The 25,035-nt window shown below is 44.1% G+C and overlaps 1 protein-coding gene across 7 annotated transcripts in view; it reads left to right on the top strand.

The window, feature by feature from the left end:
* Positions 1 to 625: 625 nt before the first annotated feature.
* Positions 626 to 25,035, top strand: part of LOC119006055 (DNA-binding protein SATB1) — a 64,146-nt gene continuing 39,736 nt past the window's right edge. The window contains exons 1-6 of one of the 7 annotated variants that reach the window (XM_037074385.1): positions 12,825 to 12,909; positions 13,764 to 13,821; positions 15,031 to 15,269; positions 18,056 to 18,232; positions 19,158 to 19,284; positions 23,191 to 23,314. In XM_037074385.1, coding sequence (XP_036930280.1) covers positions 15,056 to 15,269; positions 18,056 to 18,232; positions 19,158 to 19,284; positions 23,191 to 23,314 — 642 coding nt within the window. In that variant the 5' untranslated portion in view covers positions 12,825 to 12,909; positions 13,764 to 13,821; positions 15,031 to 15,055. Of the gene's footprint in view, positions 1,078 to 12,530; positions 12,910 to 13,185; positions 13,822 to 15,030; positions 15,270 to 18,055; positions 18,233 to 19,157; positions 19,285 to 23,190; positions 23,315 to 25,035 lie in introns of those variants that run through there. The other 6 variants (XM_037074384.1, XM_037074387.1, XM_037074386.1 and 3 more) reach the window with 6 other exon arrangements.

Here is a 25,035-nt window from a genome sequence, read left to right as displayed (position 1 = left end):
AAAATGTTCACTGAAGAGTCAGAATAATAATCATTTCCCGCTAAAAGCCTCGTCACATTAATGGAGAGAACAACACGCGTGGCTCAAACTTAATCATCCCTGGGAAAACTTTTTAATATTATTTCTTTATTTATATATTATTTTTGGTGCATTTTTTCCCCCCCAACACATCAGCTCTCAGCCTGCGTGTGTCTGTGAGAGCACCTGATGTGCAGCGGGGCTGTGCGGTTCCATATTCCGCTCAGGTGTGCGGGGAGCGGGGTGCGGGGTGCGGGGCTGGCAGGTTGCCCTCCGCTGTTAAAACAAGGCTGTGACTCTGTGCGGAGCACAAAAAAAAAAAAAAAGACGCACGCCTCTGCGCGCAAATCCACTCTTTTACCAGACTTTCTCTTCTTCTTCTTCTTCTTCTTCCTGACATGCAAACATGTGGCGTGTAAATATGAAAATGAATGAGTGTGAGAGCTCTCCTGGCACTGACTCCCCCCCCTCTCTCTTCCTCTCTCTCTCTCTTCCTCTCTCGCTCTCTCTCTCCCCGTGTCCCCGGAGAGCAGCGCGTCGGAGAGGAGCGGCTGTAAAAACCAAAGTGGGGCAATGAGACAAGCTGCGCCACAGCTGGCAAATCATCGATTTGAGCATCAGAAAACGGGGAGGGGCGGTTCGTTTACCTGCCACCCTCTCAAAGCAAGCCCTCCTCACATGCCGCTACTCTCCTCTCCTCTACTTCACCCCCGCAGCCCGCAGCGCACGGTTGCTCACATTTCTGCGCTCCCATCCGCCGTGTGCGCTCCCACCAACTTCAGCCTCTCCGCCGCCGCCGCCGCCGGTGCGGTTTCAGCGTAGACTCCCTCCCTTCCTCCCTCCCTTCTCCTCCACCATAGGACTTTTGACTTTTTTTCGTCTTCTTCTTCTTTTTTTGTCGTTGAAAAAAAAAGAAAAGAAAAGAAAAGCAGTTTGTATTTTTTGTGTCCTCCCACAGAGCAGTTGCCTATTTTTGGATCTCTCGTCGTGGAGCGGTGACAAGAAGGTTGTTCAACTTTTGATGGAAAACAAGAGGTCGGGCGACTGCTGACTTTAAAGGTACGAACCCTCCACAGGACACACTTCATCCTCCTCTACCTCTCTCTCTCTCACATGCATGTTGTTTTTATATTTTTGCTTTTTATAAACTCCACCATGTCGCTTTTATTTGATTGCACGACTCATAAAATAGAAAACAAGGTGCGTCTGTCTGTCTGTCTGTCTTGGATTTTTGTTTTTGTTTTAAAGGAAGGATGAGCGATTAAAATGAATTAAAAGCAATTCAAATCACTTAAAACCCACACAGACCACAAGTGCCTGGAATTAATATATGATAAATAAAATAAAAAATGCAGAGCTGTGACGTGTCGTGCGTAAATGTGTAAATACGAGCGTGCAAGAAGAAGAAGAAGAAGAAGTTTGATTTATTATTATTATCATTATTATTTTTATGTGCAGAAACAGGCCCAGTGTGTCGTTTGGTGCACGAACGAGCAAAAAAATAAGAAAAAAAAAAAGGCACTCGTGATGTCGGCGGGTGAAGCTCATCCATCTCCACTTAATTCGTTTAACAACTTCTTCAGCGCGCAGCAGAGAAGAAGTGAAGTGATGCTGCTGCTGCTGCTGCTGCTGCTGCTGCTGCTGACCTGCTGACACTGGAGCTGCTGCTGCTGCTGCTGCTGCACAAACTTCACATCAGTCCCTCAAATCATCAAGCTCACAAAAACAGAACTTCAGCTGTAAATCAGGCCTTCAGTTTCATCATGTAAAAAAAAAAAAAACTCTTTATGATGGCGTGCGTGTGTGTGTGTGTGTGTGTGGCCAGTTGCTCACCTGCCCGTCTACTTTTACTACTTTTTTATTAGGGGCCATTAGAGCCACTTCATTTATTCTCTCCGTATACTTAATATTTAATTAACGTGTCAACTTGCTCCAACACTTTTAATACTCAGAAGGAAAAAAAGGACACACACAGACACACACACACTTCAACTGAATGATGTGTAAAGCAAAAAGCAAAAGGTGTGTGTGTGTGTGTGTGTGTGTGTGTGTGTGTGTGTGTGTGTGTGTGACACAAACAGTTAATGAATTTATTGCTTTCTTTCTGCCTGACTTGCTGCGAGCCACTCAGATAGATGTGATGATACAGAAATGGTGTGGTAGTGCTGCCTTGTGGCTTTTGTCACAATGCTGATAAAGTAATTTCAGGTACAACCTGATCGGTGTGTGTGTGTGTGTGTGTGTGTGTTAGTGTGTGTGAGAGAGCGATAGAGAGCAGTTATGAGAAGATGAATTGCCATCTTTTAAGCCCTGCGTGGGCACTGCTGTTCTGTGGTTTACAGGTTTCACTCTCTGCTCTTTTACAAAATAGCTGACATTTCACACAGCAGCCGGCGTGGCCAGCAGCTCTCACTCTGATATTCATGATCGTTTGTGTGCGGATATCGGCCCAAACACACTCGCGTAAGATAAGATTTTAGGTTTGTGTGTGTGTGTGTGTGTGTGTGTGTCGCAGGTGTAATCTGTCATGAAGATTATTATTGTTAATCTGGAGAAAATCACGATAAATTCTGCAGCAGAAGTTTATATTAAATCAGAAACTTGAGCAGATAATTACCCTCATATCATCTTCAGTTTTTTTTTTTTTTTGTCTTCACCCGGTTGTTTATCATCTTGCCATTGTTGTCTTGCTGTGGACTTTTTTTTTCTTTCTTTCTTTCTTTTTTTTTCGAGGTCAAGCATGGCACCTCTGCATGGGAAAAACAGGTTAGGGTGCTGCACCTTCCCCTTTTATCTCTGCAGATCTGTGGCAGTTCAAGGTGCTGTGGCTTATCTGGTCAGTGCCTCTGACAGCAGTGACACACACAGCCCTTTTCCTGTCTCAGGCTGCCATGTGTCACTTCTTGTAAAAAGTCCTCAGAGAGAGAGACGAAAGCCTCAACGGCAGCCTCGCGAACGTTGAAGCAAAACTTCTCGGTTTTACTCTGAGCCCTCGGTTTACAACCCCGTCTTTATCAGTTTGTGGTCGGGGGAAACTGGCACAAGAAAATAAAAGAGAATTACTCATGTACGTATCCACAGCGGCGTGTCGATGCGTTTGGCAAAAAAAATCTGCACATAAACTTGTTTGGCAGGAATGATAAGAATCAAAGAGTGTGAGGATGGCGGCGGCGGCGCTGAGTATGACTGCCAGGTCACACAGATCCAGCAGTAAAGCCTAAACATCTGTCGCAGCTTATTAGTGTGTAATTAATTCCTCTGACTGTGTTCTGTCGCGTTCACAGTTCTTACAATAACCCCACTGTGATTTATAATTAGGAGGAGACCCAGGAAAACACCTCAGTGTTTCCACCTTTCTATTTCTAACTTACAGGTTTAACCTTGTTACAATCACATCTCTCCTCCGGCGGCGGGCTCTTTTGTTTTTATTACAACTAATCGAAACTAGTGCACGCTGCATTTACTGTACTGTAGTGGTGTGCTGGCAGGAAATCGGCTTGTAATGTTCACAAACATTAAGAGCTCTCGTGTCGTCTTTTTTTTTCACCCCCCTTCTTTAAAGCTCGGCGCCACTCGTGCGACTCCTTTAACTGTCACTTCAGGTTGTCAGGTCGGGCGTTGGGACAAGAGGGACGACGAGATCTGGTGCATCATCATCATCTAAACCTTAAAACCCCTCCGGAAAGATTAGTTAAGCACAATCCGGCGGCTGCACGTTGGCGTGCCGAGCTCTCGCTCAGTCTCAGGTTAGCAGACGCTGAGGAGCAGGTCGTCAGATGAGAGCAGACGACAAAGTTTGTCCCTCGACCCTCAGAGACCAATTAGCCGTTTGGCGAGCACACGTTGTGATTTATTTTCCTTGCAGTTGTTGTCTTTGCAGGCTGCTCTGAGACGACATTAAGAAATACTCTGATACGAGAGTTTAAAATTGAGTTTGTGCTCTGAAACATGAGTTTTATTGCTTTCAATAAAATGAGAAAATGTCGCCGCCACACTAAAATAAGAAAACCTGGACGTGTCGTCGAGTTGTTCTTCTGATTTCCCAAAGAAGTGGAAAGATGCACGTTATTAACGTCCCTGCTGCTGAGTGTTTGCTGGGAGTTGAGGAGCCGGGCTGTGCCTCACTTTGCTGAGACTGATATCTCTGTAAAACCATTAATCGTCTTTCTTTACCACCTCGATAATTATCGCTGTAGCAAAATAACAGCTCAGCAAACAGTGAAATTATACCTGTGGTAGGGAGCAGAGTAAATACCTGTTTAGCTGCCAGCAAATGTATTTATTAGACTGTCGCCAGTAAATAAGAGGCCTGTCTCGTTTTTTAATGTGTGGCTCTTTGGGGATTCCACCCCCTCCGCCCCTCCACCGCCACCGTCCCTCCTCTGCATGAAATAGCTCTGTTATGATTGCTAATAGAGGAGAAAGATAACAATGATTCCCAGCGCTTCTTCTTTTTTTTTTTTTTTTTTTAAAGACATGTTGCAACTAGTGTGGAGAAAGAAAAGGTTGGTGTGTTAATAGGGACCGCTGCATTCCAGGGCTCAAAAATGTAAGAAGGCCCCCCTCCGACAGTCGCAGACATGCCACCCTGGGTGAGTGCTTAGTGTGTGAGTCGGGGAGTTACAGCTCATTTTGTCATTATCTGGAAAGTTCTTTATAAAAAAAAAAAAAAAGAAAAAGGAAAAAAGAGAAGAGGGGGGGAGGTTTATGTTGTCCCGGCATGTTCGACTGCATTTATTCTGGCATATGCTTTGCATACTGTTGATCCAGATTCCTCGGCTTAGTGATTAAAAGCGTCACATTGTTTTTGGGTCCTGACAATCAGCCCCGTTTGTGTCGAACGGGTTGGCGTGTCCTCGCCGCGAGATATAAAAACCCAAAGTCCGTCATGTCGGTTTTGTCACGCTTTTGCAAAATGACATCCCTCCTGTGTTGGGATTGTTTTTTTTGTTCCCGTTATTTAGCGCGCTTCATGCCACCGTGGCGAATATAATTTAAGGACGGCGCGTACGTCTAAGTTTTAACGATTCAAATCACATTATTACAGGTCTCAACGTATGTTGTTGTTGTTATTCCTTGAGAAGGGGGGGGTAAAAAAAAAAAAAAAAAAAAAACCCTCTTTGTCTTTTATTCCGATGCTTGTCTTTATCCAATCTGTGTAGGTTTTTCTGAATCCTTTGTTCAGAGGGAAAAAAAAGAGAGCGATTTAGAGGAAAGCGCATCCTGCTAAGATCAGGTTGTTAATACCCACCCACATACTCCAATGAAACAATTTCAACAGATACTGTATTCTCTCCTTCTCTGTCTCTCTCTCACACACACACACACACACACACACACACACACATACACACCCTTGCCTTATCAACTGTTTTGTTCGTCAGTGGCTGGATGATGCATCCTTTGACAAGGGATTAAATATGCAAAGAAAAAAATATGTAGATAAAGACGCGCATCCTCAAGTCTGCACCTCTTAGTCAATACTTCTGCCTGAGCCTCGATATTAAGAGCCCGTTTTTCTCCCCCCAAACATGCTCACATCCCATCTCCCCTTTCATCTCAGCGTACCGTCGCGTTCTCGCGCATACTGAGGCGAGTAACACCGTCACATCACCTGCCTTCATTTCCTCAACACTCCCAAGAACTCCCCACAAGGCCGCGGTGCCGTGCCCTTCACTGCCTCTTCCTCAGCGCAGGAAAAAAACCCGGCGGGACATCGCAACCTTTCTCACCCCGTCAGCCTGTCCTCTCTCGGTGCCACAAAGCCATCTTCAGTATCTGTTTCTCTCTCCTACACACACACACACACACACAAACACCCCTGTCTCTCTAACCCTATTAATTGTTTATTTGTTGCGATCCACGAGGCAGAAATTAGAGTTTAATTATTCGGTCATGTGATGACGGGAGTCCAGCGAGCGGTGGCAGAAAAGTTATTCCTTTTAAAACAGCCCTGCCTCTGATGCCCGTTGATTGTTCTATGACTAATTGGTTTTATAATTCGATAAAGGTGAGGAGAGCGAGGAGAGGGAGGGGGCGATAAACAAGGCAGCGGCGGGTTCTTCTCTGTGCGGTTCTGAATCTTTAGGACTGAATCTTTAGTGGAAAAGGCTGCCACAGGCCTGAGCTGACCTGGCTCGCTTTTAATTACGGCTGAACCTGATGCCACCGAGGCCGACCGGAGCGTCTTGGGTACGCTCGCCGCATTCTGAGCGGATGTACATGTGCCTGTGTGGCGTGCATCTGCGTGGGAGTTGCATTGTATACAGTGAGAACACCACAGATCTTAAGGTGGGTGTTAAGAGTAGAGATGTTAGAGCCAGGGGCGTGAAAGGAGTGGTGATTGTCTTTCATATATCCGGGGGAGAAGAAAAAAAAAAAAAAAAAAAAAAAAAAGTTTGTGTTCGGCGGCGACGCAGAGATCCGTCGAGGCCAACTGGCGTTAGGCCTTCCTGTCAGCAGACCTGAGGTGGAGACCACTCGCTCCGCTTCTATTTCTGTCGACTTCATGTGATTATAAAACAATTAAGCACTTAGGAGTCGACTCTCAGTTCATTACATCCCCCTTGTTCTTTCTTCCTCTCTTTTCTCCCTCCTCCCACACCAGAGCGCGGACATATGAAAATGTAGAAATCACCTTATTTCACAAGTAATTGAAAGCCACGCTCGCTGGATGAGAGGCTAATGGAAAACATGGAACTAATCTGATTCGGGGGTTATGTTCATTACGGAATATTTAGTCTATCTGTGCTTAGCTCGTATCGAGTGATGAAGCAATTTTTCACGGTCCTCAGGTGTCTTGTGATGGAAAATGTTTACGAACCGCCTCAAATCTGAACTGTGTGCAGGAGTGAACGTCGGTTCGGTGCAACAGTTGTGCAGAAAGGAAAAAAAAAGCAACCTGCAACTGCGTTTCTGAGAAGAACAAAGTGAGACCTTAGCCGACAAAACGACCACGCGTTCAGCAAGTAGTAAATATTGTGTCGAATTTTCACGTAATATTTTGTTTTAGAGCCGTACGTGAGTCAGGAACACACTTAACCACATAATGACCTACAAAAATAAACCATTTCTTTGTCTTTTGTGTGAATTAATTCATAAGAAAATCACATCTGTAAATACATAAAACACTATCTCCTTCTGTGTCTGTGCGTCGCTTTTGTTGACATGAGACATTCATTTCATTCTAAAACACTCATTTAACTGCCTGTTGGTTTTTCACGGCGTCTACTGTACCCCTCCCTCATTTTCCTTTTTTCACTGTACATGACATCTTGTCTCGCTGTGTCTCATCGGTGCACCCACACTGATGCAGGCATGTGGTGACACGTTCGCCGACAGATTATTAAATCCCTTTTGCAGCCTCTAATAATACCATTATGTTTATGTGCGTGCGTGTTTTTATTGTGGCAGACACTCGCAGAAAAGAGCTCAAAGTCAAACCAGTGACAGCGCTTAAACCCCCGGTTCTGTTTGTGCTCGCTCAGACGGGATGCGCAGACTAATTTGTATTAGTAATCCAAATAATCGTATTAATGCCCATTAGAAGCATCACGAGTGGCGAGCATGAAGACATCACAACACCTACGTACGGCGAGTGATGGCGCCGGCTTCGCCTGACAAAGTAAATAAAGACGCTTCTCGGTGTTGAGCCAACACTGATACATTTTTATTCACATTTTCCTCCTTTGTGTGCTGATTAATAGCCTCTTTTTTAAGGAAACAGACATAATATTTAATTCCTCCTGAGACATAAACATGTGGTTTTAAAAAGCAGCAGGCCAGATGTGATAGTCCTGATAAGTGCATTATGGTAACACGCAGCACACTGTGGTAATACGCACAGTGCAGTTGAAATGCATCTGTGGTGTAATGCTATGACTCCTGACATTTAAATATGAGGTGTCTTTGTCGCAATGTAGCATCCAGTCCGTCGTGTCGCTCATGTCATGTTTCATGTTTTCTTTACAAACGCAGCCAACAGGAACAAAAATCTTGCCTGAACAATCACACTTGTGTGCACGCACAGCGCACCGCGTACTGTATCGCCCCAACACAAAGCCGCACAGGCTTGTAAAAACCCACCTTGAGCAGAGCTAAATCTGTATTCAGCACACGATTATAACAGCACACGGCTAGTATTTTTAAACAGGCTTTCTGTATTTCAAAACCCCATTTTTTCCCTCTATTCTGTGTGATACAAAACGGTATATGTTAATTGATAATCAGCAGTGTTGATTCAGTGGTGCATTCAGTGCAAATCTGTGCCCTTCTGGATGTCAGAGGGTTTTCACAGCCACGTCGGTGCCAACCTAGCTGGCAGTGCCGGCACCTGTTGGCGGTGCCAAGGCCTGGCAGGGGTTATCGATGCTCTCTGATGGTGCCCGACAATCACAGTGGAAATGACTGCGGCTGCTTGCGTCATGCCAGATAGAAAAGAGCATTTGCCGACAATGGCTCGCTTTCACCGTCGCTCCTGTTTTCCGAACGCTGCTAACTGCCGCCAAGGAAAAAAGAAAAAAAAAAAAAAAAAAAAAAAAACAGAGCGAGAGAAAGAGAGAGACGGGAGCTGCAGAAAACATCATGTAAAACATGTCGACGTGGAAAACATGTCAACATGCAGAATGTTGTGCAGCGATGTGCCGCGCAGGTCTAAGTGATGCAAAGTGATCTGCTGAGGAAAAGGTTCGGGGTGTGGGGGGGCTGCAGCCTGTCTGAGCGAGTCATGTTAGTGCATATCACAGTGACACAGATGAACCTGAGCAGGAGGCACATCGTGGAAAAAATGAAACACTCTCCTAAAATGCTGCACATCCATATCAGAGAGAAATTATTACCTGACAGTCATATTTAAAAAATGAGAAGTTGCAGGGGTTTTTTTCCCCCCCCCCTCTTTAATGTACCTATCATGTAGCAAAGAGCTCAAGATAGACAGCAACTTCAATATGATTCATTTGTGAATTTTACTTTCATGTCGTCACCGACTTTGTGGAAATCTCTGTCACATTTTTCGGAAGCTGAATAATATCTCATGTTGGAATGAATCTCTGAAAATATAGTAATTACTCCACAGTTTGGGTCCTTTATTCAGACACATAGCACAGCCATTTAACCACACTGCACACCGCAGCTGTGTTTAGTACACAGTGTTGGCAGCTCACTGAAACCCCGAGAATGGTTAAGATAAGAATTGATCACTGAATCTGTGCAGCAGCTTCTGCTCATGAACTCAAACATGTCGGGGTCTTTTACTTGCAGTTTCAACAACCCTCACACTTCCTGTTTGAAAAACCACAGATGTGGGACCCTTTTTAAAATGCAGCCACCCCCTCAAAACTTACACCTCATGCAAGCTAGGTGTCAAATATTGCAAGACACTGTTCCATCTCAGGTCCGAAAGGTGAGTTTCACATTGTATTTTTCCGTTAAAAGCTTCTCCGCTGGCCTTCAGTCGTGAATTCATAATGCAGCGTTTTTCGGACTCAAATGTATTTTGAAATGAGAAAACTTTTGACCTCACTTGGGTGGGTGGAACAATGATTTGGTTTCACATCCAGGGTTTGAATGAGAGGTGTAACTTTATTGTTTCTACTGCGTAGTGATATAACACGCCGTCACTTCTTCCGTGATTGGTTCTTTGATCTGTTCGGCTTTCTTTTAAAAGGACTCCTGCGCGTCTTCCCCTAAGAACCGAGCTGTAAACACCTTCCGTAAACCTGAATGATTTCCCTCCACATTTGCTCCATGGAGTCGCCGTCACCTGACTGTGGTTCCTGTCAAGCTAAGCTGAGGAGCTCACGTCTGCGGCGTTGCATTGTTTATGAAACAACAGCTTTGTGTGAGAGGATGTACCATTACTGTATTTATGGTCTCACGCACACAGAGAGCTGATGAGCCCTGCAAAGGTTTGATAGTAAGCACGCAGCGTTATGTTGCATTTCACATGTACCTGACCTCCACGGTCGGCTCGCAACCTCTGGCTTTGTCGCCTTGATAGTTGATACACACTTCCTGTTTTGTGATGGTTTCCTGTTTTTGTTCTTACACAACCTGGACAGACGTGCGTGTTCATTTTTGTTTGATGTGGATATTGGCCTGACGAGTCAGAATGCATTTTTCCACCTTGCTCGTCACATACATCCGTCGCCCAAAAAAAAAAGGCTTAATGTTCAATCTGTGGCACGACGGTGATGAATTTGAGAGCATTTCTCTGATATGACCTTTCATCCTACATACTATTATTATGATGTGAGTATATTTCACAGGTGTGTAAATAAAACCCCTGTGGTCTTGACATTGAACTCTGCCTCACACACTCACCCCCCTCTGGCTCTTTATAGGACCTGAAGATGGTCAAATGAGAGCCAAATACATCTAGACGACCTCACACCAGCAGACAGCACTGGTGCCTTTATTGTCACCTGTGTGTGTGTGTGTGTGTGTGTGTGTGTGTGTGTGTGTGTGTGTGTGTGTGTGTCCACCAGATATTAGTCTGGCCTTTGCTCATAAAGTCAAAGTCAAACTGTTATTATTAGGCCACCTTCAGGTTGGGGACAAACACCATATCAGGCCTTTATTGACAATATCAACAGAGATTAACTTGTCTGATATTTTTGCAGTTCGCTCCAGAGCAACAAAGCCCGCCAGCAGGGGAAGGTTCATGAAATAATTACAAAATAATAACAATAGCTCACACATCAACTCGAGGAAAAAAAAAAAAAACCCTCCCAGCTGGCTATTGTTTGCAGAGATTGTGTCGCTCTCCAGCCTTCTGAACGTTCCTCCCTTCCCTCGCTTCAGTGTCTTGCGCCTCCCTGACGGTTCAGGGTTTTGTTGACAATATCAACAGAGATTAACTTGTCTAATATTTTTGGTATAATCCAGGTTGACATAACCCGCTATGGAGGTAAAAGTTTCTGAGATAATAACAGAATAATAAAGCTAAAGGTCGTCTGCCAACAAGAACTGACAAGAACCCACAAACTGACCTAACTTATATGTAAATAAAGCTGAAAAAAAACTATTTTGAATATACATTTTACTGTTTGATGCCTGAATATATGTTTTGTCTTTACAATACAACTTAATATTAGGCAGATAAATCCTCCCAATTTGACACTGTGCCACTAAACTACAACCAGGGATGCAGTTTTCCACTCTTAACACTTTATAAAACACTTTATAAGCTGTCATACGTATGTATTTGTGTAAATTCAGAATATATGTCATTGTCAAGAGTTCAACATGTAGATAAATACCTACCAAAACATATAAATATGTACTTTTTAAAAATAATATTAGGGTCAAAGTCAGAGAATGAACACTACTTTTGGCTTAATGATGTCGTTCATTATAGCACATTACAAACTTATCAAGTAATATTCATCATAAGGTGACTATTTAGATGTTATTGATGGTATTTCTGAATTTTTATATGATTTATATGAAGAAGGAGGCTAACAAAAAAGGGATGGCCATGTGTATCTACAGTATCTCATGTTATTAGGAAGAAAATAGCAGGTGATGGAAGTTTTCCAACCTTCCTGCTGCTGCTTTGTTCATGAAATATGTACAAACATAGTGGTTAAAAGTAAATTTCATGGGTTTTATCTTTTCAAACTCACTAAAATCGCAACAATCTTGATAAGTTATGGAAGGTTTTAGCTTTAGATGCCACGTAAAAGTAAATAAAGCATGTATTTTTCATGTTCCTTTTGGTTTATTGTGATGTTTTGTTGATCTCAGAGTGACTAGCTACCTGCCTGCCTGGAGTCCAGTCAACTAGTCCACCTCACCTCTTTCTGTTTTCCAGCACTGTAAACTATTTATCTGTCAGAAAGTAAATAATGAAAAAAAAAAAGAAGATAAAAGACATAATAAATTAAGGTGTGTGTGTGTGTGTGTGTGTGAGAGAGAGAGAGAGAGAGAGAGAGAGAGAGCATCTGTGTGTACCCGGTAATAAATGCAGGACCGCCTCACTCTAATCAAGCTGATTAAAAATTCCTGCGCGCACAGCCGGAAATCGCACCACCGTCCTCCTCTGGTGTGTGTGTGTGCGTGCGTGTGCATCCATGTGTGTGTTTATGTGCATGTGTCCACTTTCTCCACTTTATTTGTCTCCTCCTGGACTTTTTTTTTTCTCCCCAGCCTGGAGATGCGGAGGAATCATCCTCCCTCTCTCTTTCTCTCTCTCTCTCATTTTTTATTTATTTATTTGTTTTATATTTCAGGGGGATTATTTCTCACTCACCCCCTCAACACACACACACACACACACACACACACACACACAACCCCCTCCTGTCTTCTATCTTTCTCCCAATTCTTCTTCTTTTTTTTTTTTTTTACCCCCTCGCACCATCGCCATTTGAAATGAGGAGGAGAAAAGGGAAAAGAGGCACACAAGCACAAGCGGCAGCACCAGCAGCGAGGAGAGAGGAGAGACAGACAGAGAGAGAGGAGAGAGGAGAGGAGAGGAGAGAGGAGAGAGGAGAAGCGAGAGAGAGAGAGAGAGAGGAGGGGGGGAGTGATGAGTCAATACAACTAATAATTTAATGGGGACAGAGAGGGAGAGACAGAGTGAGAGAGAGGGGGAGAGACAGAGAGGGAGATAGAAAGAAAAAAAAAAAAGAGAGAGGAGCTCCGTCCGGACGCCAATCCCCAACCAACCGACAGGACACCTCCTACTATTACTATCGCCGGTGGCTGCTCGCTCGCTCGCTCGCTGCTGCTGCCGCTGCTGCGTCCACCGCGAGCCCGTGTGTTCCTCCTCGACATCGGAAAGTAAACCGCACTTTTTGACCCCCCTCTCCTTGTTTTCTTTTGGCGAACCTGTTTCGGCTGTCCGCATATCGTCTCTCTCCACATCGCCTCGGCAGCGGAGAACACACTGTCGGTTATTATTATTATTATTATTATTATTACTGCTGCTGGTGTGTGTGTGTGTGTGTGTGTGTGTGTGCCGGTAGTCACCTCTATCTATCTATCTCTATCTTATCTAGTGTAGCTAAAAGCGACGTTAAGCTATTTTTGTGACCGTTAGTTAGCCCCCCTCTCACGCGCACGCACACACACACACACACACACACAACGAAGGGGGTTCGTTAGGTCTCGGCGGCGGTTTATTATCGTTACAACTGTGTCCGAGGTGCTGTGTCGGTGTGTGTGTGTGTGTGTGTGTGTGCTGGCGACGGCTAACTGTACTGTACGGCTGCCTGCCCGCCTGCTCTGCCTCCGTGTTGGATGTTGTTGTGGTGCGAACTAAAGCCGAAGTCGCCGTCACTTGTAACCGATGGACGCGGCTAACCGCTCCACTTTGAGCTAAATGTCGCTCGCTCCGACGGTTTCGGTTGCCGTTTTTTTCCGCCAGTTGGACGGAATTAGCTAACGTTAGAGGGGCTACCACACACACACACACACACACATACACTCTCTCTCACACACACAGAACCGCTTACCAATGTTCGCCTATCACGGTCCATCTCGACCTCGTCGTCTCTCCCACAGACCCGGGTTGTTGTTCTCTCGCACCGCCTGTCAGTCGTTGAAGAGCAGGAGAAAGCGTCTTTTTTGTTAAACGTTTCTTTTTTTTTCTTTTTTCTTCTTCCTTCTTCTCAACTGCTCGCTGTCATGCACTCGTAGATAACAAGAGAGAAGAGTTGGTTTTTGGAGTTTTTTTGGGTTTTTTTTTTGTACATTTTTTAATTTTTAAATTTTTTTTTTTCCTACCCTGGCCAAACTTGAAGAAGACGTGTTTTCCAGGCGGTGTTTTATGCTCTCCAGTGCTGAAGTGCTGCGTTTCAGGTTGGTTTGGAAGATTTCTGTCCACCCCCCACCCTCCTCACAACTTGTCCTCCAAGCTTTAAGAGGCTAATGTGTCCATTTGAACTATTGCTCCTGTCTTTTTTTTTCTGTGTGTGTGTGTTTTTTTAAGGTCATTTAAAAATCCTGACCTGGATCCCCGGGTCTGGATTCCTTTGGCCCCTTATTTGTGGGGAATTAGTTGCCTCATTGCATGTGATGAATGGTGGAGTTCATGATCTATTGCGTGGGGGTGGGTGATTTTGCCCTTTTCGCTCTTCTGACAACGGCATTCCAGTTCATGTTCATCAGCGCCGAGCGATAACCTGCACGCTGAAAAACCCCAAACGATCGCTTTTCAGTTTTAATCACCTTTGTAGATTACGAGCGATCGAATGCTGAATCTGTGCAGTAAAGCACCTGTGGTAGTCTCCATCTTTCTCTTCCTTTTTTTTAATTTCTCTTTCTTAACTTCATGAGTCAGTAGCTGCCTGACTTGAACTTTCCCTCCGCTCAAACTTGTTAACTCGCTCTGCACTAGCAAAATCTAAAAATAAAAGTTCCCACCTGTAAAAGTCATGGAACTGCCAGTGTGTGTGTGTGTGTGTGTGTGTGTGTGTGTGTGTGTGTGTGTGTGTCTGTCTGTCACTGCAAAAATGACGTTGCGGCCTTTTTTTCGCCTCCCTTTCCCTCCCGAGCTGCGTCATGAATGTGAAGCCACACCAAGTGACTCAGAAACCGAATTACGTTAGTTTCCCCTTCTCTGCGTGCGCCGCAGCAGAACCTTGTTCCTTGAACTGCACTGTATTCATTCAAGTGGAATCTCCCAGCAAATTAATGTGTTTGCACTAAAACCGGGGCTTGTTTGCCCCCTCTCGCTTGGGAATCTCTAGCGGGACACCCATACATAATACATGCGTTGAAAAATGGGAACATTACAGCGGCACGAAAACGTCACCCCGGCCCGAGTCGACATAACAGAAGCGGATTGACAGTTATTGCCGTAATGGGTCTGTTCTCAGAGGTTTCAATTACTTAAAGCGCATTTTTTTCGCTCTATAAAAAACGTGCCTTCACGTCTTCGCACGTCAGTGATATCAACACAAAAGATTTTGTGTTCATCGCTCCACTCGTATCACCTTTCAGCCGTTCGTTCTGCTTTTATGCCACACACATATCTCGGCTGACAGCTGAATTGTTCTGTCTCCCCAGGTGATAGTGAGCAGAGGTGCTGAGAATGATGGAACATCTCAGCGAGACGTGTTTGGGCAAGGAGAACTCTGAGCTGGTCAACAGCATGGCAGAGGCCAAGGCCCCGCCGGCCAAGCTGCCCCGGCTGGAGCAGAACGGCAGCCCCCTGGGTCGGGCCAGGCTGGGCAGCACCGGGGCCAAACTAGCCGGGGTCCCGTATAAACCCACCGGCCACCTTCTGAAGACCTGCCACAAGAGAGGTAAGAGGGAGAGAGAAAAAGCGTGTGTGTGTGTGTGGTAATCAACAGCCATTTAGTTTGATGCCTGTAAGAAAAAAATGCAAAGAATTCGCCGCATTCAGCTTCTCTAATTTGAAGATTTACTGACTTTCTCATGATATTTCCGATGATTGTAAGCGTTTTTTGGACAAAACAAGACTTTGCTCTGAATTCCTGTAAATTTACTCGGGCACCTCTCAGTATTTTTGACAGAGCTGAAATGATTGAAAAAAATTAATCACCAACCTACGAGTCGTTTTTCAAGCACAAACATCAAACACATGGCCCTTAATTTGCTGCATTTCTTTGTCTCATGTGACACAGAACTGACGCGTTGTGAGCAAATTTCACAATTTCCATAATTTTGGACATCTCATAGACTGAAACATGAATTTATTTACCAAGTAATTGACAAAGTAGTAAATGAATTATTCTTTAGTTGTGGCCGTAGTCTGCACAAACTGATTTTGAAGCAAACATAGTTGAACTCACTTTGCGCTTGAGTTCGAGAGGAATAAACCGTGTAAATAGAGGAAAGCTATTTAAATGCAGTTTAAAAAGCCCCCCTCCTACACACACTCGTACACACCACCTTCCACCCACCACCTCCACCCCCTGCACGCTCTCCAAAACTCTTAAACCTTTTTACAATGCATCTTTAGTCATCTCACTGCACGCACACACACGCAGTGCACACACTCCCACTTATTTGCCCAGACAATAGCTAATAGAAGAGCGCTGTGAGAATTATTCCTGTGTCGTGCTGCATAGCGCTGTGTCACGGCTCCTCTCTCCAGCCGCAGCCCTCCTGCTCCGACATTTGTTTATTAAGGGAAAGTTTCAGTCCTTTAAGAGCCATTCCTGTTTAAGGGGGAGTCTTTACTTTGAGATTATGACATAGCTTTTTAATATAACTGGTGTCGTTTCGTGAAAAACACGGCAGGCAGAGCTATCCAAACATGAACCTTTTTATGATTATGTTTTGTTTTTATTTTTTCTGAGTGGGTTGGAAATGAGTTTGAAAACCTGCAGGTTTGGAGTTGTAACAGCACTTGGCAGCTAAGTCTCGTCTGTTTGTTTGTTTGGCTGCTTTGGTTTTCTTTGGGCAAGAGGGACTCAGGAACTCTTGGAATGTGGCTGTGTGAGTGTCCTCCGATGGGCCGTTTCTCTTATTTGCTCCTTTAATCTACGTGTTGCACTCCAGCAGAGTGAGCCTAATTTTTCACCTTCATCATCTCTGCTTCTTTTGGCCTCCTACCGTGTTTGTTCCTCCAAGCCTCCGCCTCGCTCTCCCCTCCCATCTCGTCGTTTTCTGTTTGGTTTCTTCCTGGGTAAAGGGTGAAGCAGCAGAGGGAGGCGGGCAGTCCGCGGCGGAGGCTTCGCAGAGGGCCCACAGTGGGCATTGTGTCCGAGCCCGAAACAATATTTACCGCAGCCCTCTCTGGGCTCCCTGGAAACAAAGCCAGTATTGATCCCCCAAATGAACCTACACAGCAGTCTTTATTGTTAGATCTTTATCTATTAAAATCAGGGGAGGAGAAAAGCAGCTCTTTCAGCACATTCCCTGGCATCTGTCGGCTTATTGATTGTTTTGCCAGAGCTGTGTGCATCTTCTGGAATGCCTGGGATCGGAAAATATTAGAATGTGAATCATTTTAATCGGCAAGGACAATAAATGTGCTGAAATTTGTTCAGGTGACAGTTGAGTGGAGACACACTGAGAAAGTAGGGCATCAGGGCACCTCCATAAACAGTGTACAGTAAGCTGTAGATACCGACTTCATCAGCGCTTTTACAAAATTACAATTTTCTGCCGTCGTTGTCATTCAGACTGAGACTTTAAAAGGCTTGTCCACTTGTCCTCCAACTTTATTGAATTGCAGGGATGTTATTTTAGTAAAAAATGGCATATTGGCTGATATTTACACAGTTGGTCTCTTGAACATTCGGCAGTCTTTGGACAAGGATTGCTCATTCCACCTAAAAGCAGAGCCACTGTTGACACAGACTAGTAAACCTCAGGGCACAGAGGTGGCTCGGGATTTGAAGCATTGCATCATGGGAAGATGATTTTGGGTTGGCAGGCAGAAGGATCGGCTAAAGTGAGCCCAGATCTTTGATGGTGAATGCAAAGTTTATTGTGCCAAAACTGAAGGATTTTGTGGCTGCTTGGTGTGTGTTCACACTGCGCTAAAGGTGATAACTCTGTAATATTTATATTTGCTTGTAAAACTCACACAGCGTGTCGTCATCTTGAAACCTAGAAGCTGAACTTAAGACTGCAGCAAGAAATCCTCCAACAGTATCAGTCAAAAAAAGCGTCTTTCAGCAGGGTTACAGATGGAAAAAAAATCATCTTTGACAAAATCAAGACAAAGAATATGGAAATTACATGACAAAAAAAGAGAACTTCTCAATCAATGAGTCCAGTTTGTACAATTGTGCAGGTTACTGTGTGCCATCACAGTGTTGTGATGTGAGAGTTTGGCATCAAGACAAAGAGGTGAAAGTTTAGATAAAAATTGCCCTATAAAAGTTGAAAAATGCCTTTGTGGTCCAGACTCATCCTTTAGTTAATTTCTGCCCAGAACTTCCACTCAGCAGCAATCTATTCACTCGCTCATAATCCCCTGACAGTGAAACTTAATCATCAGCTCTAAATATTAATCTCATCCTCCCCGCAAAACACACAGAATACTTAAGGGTTGAGTTTGCATGTGAAGGAGTGTGAACCCTGCCAGTTCTTACTTGTGCCTCTGTGTCCTCAGGCAACATGCTGCCTGTGTTCTGTGTGGTCGAGCACTACGAGAATCCCATGGATTTCGACAGCAAGGAGGAGCATGCCGAGTTCGTCCTGGTGCGCAAGGACATGCTCTTCAACCAGCTCATCGAGATGGCCCTGCTGTCACTGGGCTACTCCCACAGCTCAGCGGCCCAGGCCAAAGGTAACCACTGCTGTCACTCATTCAGTCCCATCATCGTCTCTTCATTTTCCTCTCTGTTCTGACACTTTTTTTTCTTTCTTTATCTCTCTAATGCTCATTAAAGTCTTCTCTACAGCATGCTGATACTTCTGCACACACTCTTTATGCCTCTCTCTCTCTCTCACACACACACACACACACACACACACACACACACACACACACACACACTCTGTGACCATTATAGCCTACCACCAGCAGATCTGAAGCCACAGTAACACATCCTGACACTGATCCTAGACAGGAGATGCTCGAGTCTTTCAGGGGTCAGACACACACACATTCCCACACAGATGCATGCTCGTTTGCACAATGTCGCTTACACACACAAATGTTTACAAGCACATATAACAGACACACATACTCATACTGTATATATTTATACACATACACAGTGACTCAGTGGGTGGGAGGGGCAGGTGGAGGAAAGGGTATGCTAATTGCACTTGAGTGCACGCAGGCCGAGGGTGGCTGTTTCAAGGTGCCTCTTAGCATGCTCTTTTATTATAGCCTGTCCATCACACTTAGACACACACACATACACACACCCAAGTCCAACTCTCCCATAAGCTTACATCCTGCTGTGTGGGCTGCCACTTTTTTTAAGGCATTCTCTGGAGAAAATCTCTCACAAATACTGTGATTTCAGTTACAAATAAAGTAAATAAAAAGTATTTATGGCACCAAAACGCTACATGAGTGTCTACATGTGGCTTAACTGCATCATACTGTTTTAATATAACCCTGTTCTGCCAGCTAAGATGTACTCTCTCTTCTTTGTATGTTTGCTTTTGTCTCCATTGTTGTGCTTATTCCCCCTGTGTGTGCATCCATGTTCGCTCATGTTTTTACATGCGTACGCATATGTGTATGTCGGATCATCCAGGTATGATTCAGGTGGGGAAGTGGAACCCCGTCCCCCTGTCATATGTGACAGACGCACCAGATGCTACAGTGGCTGACATGTTGCAGGACGTCTACCACGTGGTCACGCTCAAGATCCAGCTGCACAGGTAAGAGACACACACACTCGTGCTCAGGCGCATCTTGTTTCCCTTTACAGTGTGTAGATCGTACAACTTTGTTTTTTCCTGTCTACCACCCACACATGTATACGGTCGTAACCTAAAAAGACACACACACACACACACACGGCAGTATTGGATTGCTTTGATACATATAGAGGCTGTTTTACCTGCTAGTCTTTGCTTCCAACACTCATACACACAGCACGTATTGTATGCCCAGAGGCAGGTTTCAATCTGCCGATGCCCTCTGCGTGTTTGATACCTAGAATAGCGTTATTACTCACACAAAACAAGCGGACCTTTCCCAGGAAATGGGAAAAACCCATTTGAATACCGAAAAACTTCCTTGTCTCATGGTGCCGAAGAACCACAGAGACCAGTTTATTTATGAATTCAACCGTTAAGTGATGTAAAACACAGATACCGCAACCATCCGTTCGTGAGTCCATGCTAGCCTTTTAGCTCATACTGTGATGAGTGATCAGGTAGACTTATCTCTCATAGCATCTGTCATGTGCAGATAAAGCAGATGGTTTTGTCTATCAAAATTGGTTAAATTATGATAACTGTTTTGAACCAAACACTACCTCAGCTGTTTGAACCAATGTGAACTAAAACTAATGTGGTGGGCAACCAGAGGCTGCTCACGGCTAAAAATGTCTCTGCAGCAGATGAATACAAGGTTGTTCACCTGAAATAGTTCCATAAATAAGGCTGCTGGTGGCTCCACCGGCTATTTAAAGTGAAATATATTTCTTCTGGATCTACATCGCATATTATAAAGAGGACTAACAAGCTGAAACCTCCCTCAGTGAGTGCTGCTAGCTGTCTTGTGCCATCACTCACCATATTGTATGCTAAATGCTACTCTGTAGGTGTGAGGCTTCGTCGTATTTATACACACCGCAAGCGCTTACAAGCATTTATAGACATCGATGCAAACAGGCTCATATGTGCTCACGCAAACACATAGACACACACACAGAAGCACACACACGAACAGCCGAGTGGCGCTGGTGTGGAGGCTTGTGCCAGCTGCTGTTTCTACTCTTTTTCTACCTCGCTCTGCCTCTTCCTTCTCTCTCCCCTCTCCTTCTGCGCCCTCCTCCTCTCCCCCACCACCACCAACACCACCCACTTTCACCAATGAAGCACTCACGCACATATACACACACACACAAACACACCGATGTGAACACGTCCACCAGCCAGAATACAGAAGGCTGTGTTTATTTCCGGCATGCTAGCCCTGAATGCATGGATAGCTGTCTTTCTCCACTACCCCTTTCTGTCTCTCCCTCCTTCCCTCCTCTTGTTCACTTCCTTCTCCCCAGAGGCTTTCTCGCTGCTGGAGCAGTTTAAGGTGTTCTGGAAAATCCATTGTTTGTGTGTGAGTGAATGTGAGTGTGTGTGTGTGTGTGTGTGTGTGTGTGTGTGTTTAGCCGCGTGTTTTCTTACAAGCAGATGTTAGCCTCGACCGTTGCACGCATCTTTTTCTCTTCCACTCTCCTGTTATCTCCTTGCTCATAACGTTTCCAACACGAGACTGGCAGATTTATGGACACACACACTCACACACACACACACACACACACACACACACACACACACACACACACACTCATCACCCCTCGCTCAATCTCTCATCTCTCTCTTGCTTGTCAAGTGTCAATGCAGGTTTAACGAAAAGTAATTCAGCGGTACACATCGAAGGCGAAACACATCGAACATATGTCCTGCACACGTTTATCCAGAACAAACTGGGTGCTCAGTTCGGTTACTCCACTCTCCCACCCACCTCGTAAATATATTTCTCATTTTCAAAACCCGAAATGTTCCTCAGGTAGAGCTGAATCCCTGCGGCGCACGAATCTAGCACCAGCTTATGTCAGAGCCAATCTATTTGATATATAAATCTATTTTGATTTTGCTGCATATTGTTGTCAGTATTGTTATTGTTTTGTATTTGTTTTCCCCCCTTTTCTCTCCCCACCCCACCCTCCCTTCATCCACCCCCCGCCCTGACTGCCGCAGAAATCTAGCCAGTAACACCTTAAATTGTTTCGCCGAGCACAACGAGCCAGGAAGGTAGAAGTAACACGAAATAATAGTCGCCACATGCAGCTGATGTATAATTCATGCATCAATCCAGCAGATGTGTTGTATAAAGTAATTAACTAATCAGAACAATCAGGAGAGAGAGAAAGAGAGAGAGAGAGGGAGAATATGAAAGAGGGAGAGAGAGCGAGGCAGGCAGAGAGAGAGAGAGAGAGAGAGAGAGAGAGAGAGAGAGACAGAGCAATCTCCAGATGCATCTGCTTGATGCGCCAAATGAAATCTGTCTGTCTTGGAGGGGCGCTTGCAGCAGGAAAAAAGAGCGGGAGCCCGTGTGTGTTCAGCCCTCCTTCTCTCTGGTGTCCTCGCTCTGTCTCTACCGCTCTGTCTATCTGATTGTTCCAGAGATTTGGCCAATTCATCAATATATATTTTAAGCAGGCTCAGACTAATATTGCAACCCTGTTTTAAATCACTGTTTTGAGCTAAATGATTTAGAGCCTGACTGATAGTCAGTCATTGGTCAGCGGATTTTGTCGGCCGATATTGGCCTATGACAGATGTATCAGTAACGGCGTATATGTTGTCTGACACGAATCAGTAAAATAATGTTTCTATCCAAGTTGCTGTTCTTTACAGAGCACTTGAGTAGTGCTGAAACAATCATGGATTAGTCAATTGATAGGAAATGTGTCAACAACATCTATGAGTTGTTTTCATTCATTAATTTCATTCAAGTGAAATAGTCACTGGTTTCAGTTGTCAGCATATGTGGATTTTGCTGCTTTTATGTGATCTAAATCGTTAAACAGTTATTATATTTGGTGTTTTGACTGATGGTTGGAAAAAAATCATACACTTGGTCCGATAGGGAAATGCTGTGTAGAGGAAGATGCCTCGGATAATTTATAATTGTCAAGTTTACAGTTTCATAATGTCATTATGGACAATAACGTTTATTCTTAAACTGTAAATTATCATCATTATTGTTTGATAACCACAGTTGGATCATTGCAAAAAAAGTTTTAATATATATAGATATAGATTATCTGCCAATAGATCTGTATCAGAATCTTTTGGCTCCCAAATATCAGTTTCAGCCCCCAAAATCCATTATTGGTCAGGCTCTAAAATCATTTCTACCCAAATTGCCAATACTTAACAGAACACTTGAGTAGTTTCTAACGATCACTGAGTAGGTGGTTGATTTAAAATATATCTATGATAATCACTGAAGTAACTCATTTCAGGATTTTCCTTCTTTTCTCTGATATTATTAATTAAATATTGAATATCTTTTGGGTTCGGACTGTTTGGTCATTTGGTAACTTGAGATAATCTTTTTTTTTACCATTGTCTGAAAAAAACTAAACAGCTCAATTAAAAAAAAAAAAAAGATCTACACTTGATGTTTTTTATAGTTATTACATGTAAGTGATCTTTATTCCTTCCTCGTGTTCCATCAGTTTTACGATCAGGCTGGTATTCCTTCCCTTTGTTGGCTCAGGAGGGTTTTTTTGGGTCCGATTTATTTCTTGATTTGAAGATTGGTGGTATTACCCCCTTTGCTCCATACGTCAGGGAAATGTCCAACCCTTACAATCAGATTGAATAATTTTCATATTGTGTTGCTGTATTTTATCATTTCATTCAAGATACCATCAGGGCTGCTGGCTTTCCTTTCTATCTCAGCCTCTTCTCCATCTGAATTGTTTCTCATGCTCTCCCCTCTCCCTCTCTACATCCCTTCCTCCCCGTCCTTCCTCTCCCTATCTTATGTTCCCTGTCCCCCTCCACCCCCCACACCCCCCATATGTCTCCTCTCTCTCTCCACAGTTGTCCTAAGCTGGAGGACCTGCCGCCCGAGCAATGGAGCCACTCTACAGTAAGAAACGCCCTCAAGGAGTTACTCAAAGACATGAATCAGAGCTCTCTGGCTAAAGAATGTCCCTTATCACAGGTGCTGAAGCCCAGTCTGCTTATTAAAAAAACAAAAAACAATTAACGCCAATCCCCACCCCCCCTGCTACCATACTGCACAACAACACAAACACCCCTATCTCCATCACCTCCGTCTTTTATCCTTTTACTTATCAAATGCCCTGAGTTTGATCAAGTGGGAAAGAGAATCGGCATAGAAAATCCAAATCAATGGCTATTGTCATTTGTTCGCATGTTGTCGTTTTTTTTTTTTTTTTTGTTTTGTTTCTTTTTCCGCCCCCGACACACACACACACACACACACACACATGCACGCGCACACATGTACACACACAAACTTGTAGTGGCGGCCAAAAAGCAGAGGTGTTGTTGAACGTATGGTTATTGTTGGATAAACATTGGCCTGAACCCAGAACGATCCTGATTGTTTTTGTTCTTTTTCTCATTTAGTTAATTCTCAACGTTTCACAGCGTCAGAGGAGTGATCTGTACGTTCACATGTAAGGTGTTATATTCAGTGTGTTTTTTTTCTTTTTTTTTTTTTTTTTTTGGCTTGGAGGTTGGATAGAAAGCACCAGTGCAGATATTGTATTAACAGGCAGTGTAGTCAGTATATCATGCAGGCAGCTCTGGAGTGAATGGAATGAAGCAGCAGTATATCTCTCACAGGGGCCAATAATGTGTGTGTGTGTGTGTGTAAGAGTGAGTGCTGTGTGTGCTCGTGTGCGTGTGTGTGCACGCGCATACGTGTGTGTGTGCTTCTGTGTGTATTCTCTTGAGCATGTTTGTGAAATGTATATCAACGTAGAGGACGTGTATGTGAAAGGGTTATTTGTGTTTTGCCTGTGTGTGTGTATTTCAGTCGAAGCTTGTGCGTAGGTGCCTTCAGTGTGAAGCCAGCTCTCCTCCTAGGCCACCGTATGGTCACCTGGAGACCCTCATTTGTGCTGCGTGTGTGTGTCTTATGTGTGTGTGTGTGTGTGCGTGTGAGCGGCTGCTCTCAGTGTGTGTGTTTGTGTGTTTAGCCGGGCATGAGCAGTGCGCTGATGATGTAAAGAGTCCCTGGGTGGCGTTCAGGCGGAGCCCAGCCCGGTCTGGTAATCACCCTGTTTACGGTCCATATGTGAAGACGGCTCAGAAGAGAGCACATGCGAGCTCGGAGGATCTCACACACAGCCACACACACTCCTCCTCAGACACACATTTGCCGTTTTCACGTACACACTAGTCTCAAATTAAACCGAAGATTGTTTTAGCTTTCCAGTGAGGATGAAAGAAGGTCCTGAAAACATCTTGAACTGAATCCGTTTATTTGTTCCTTGTGTGTATTTTAACAGCCGATTTTTGTCCTGAATTCAAATCTAAATGGCATTAAATGGTCTTAACATTTACTGGTAGCTTCTTGGTAGCATCTTTCTTTTCAGTGCAGTGCAGTTTAATCCTTCACTTCTGTTCTCATAGTTGTATGTCCCTGCTAGTAGAGCTGTAACTATCAGTTAGTTGTTTGAAAGTAAATTCAATGCCAACTTTTGATAACTGATTAATCTTTTCAATCACTTTTCAACTAGATTGTCAAAACATTTGCTGCTAACAGCAACTACTAAATGAGTCACCACCTCTTTTGATAATTAATCGGTTTTAGTCATTCTTAATGGACAAAAACATCAGAATTAATCAATTTTTCTCAACCTGAATATCTTTGTTTTTTGGACAAATCTAAATATTTGAGGACATCATCTT

This window comes from Acanthopagrus latus, chromosome 17, assembly GCF_904848185.1.
Source record: "Acanthopagrus latus isolate v.2019 chromosome 17, fAcaLat1.1, whole genome shotgun sequence".
In the NCBI taxonomy this organism is placed as follows: Eukaryota; Metazoa; Chordata; class Actinopteri; order Spariformes; family Sparidae; genus Acanthopagrus; species Acanthopagrus latus.
The sequence above is the reverse complement of the archived record's forward strand: the minus strand, read 5'-3'. Positions and strand labels throughout refer to the sequence as shown.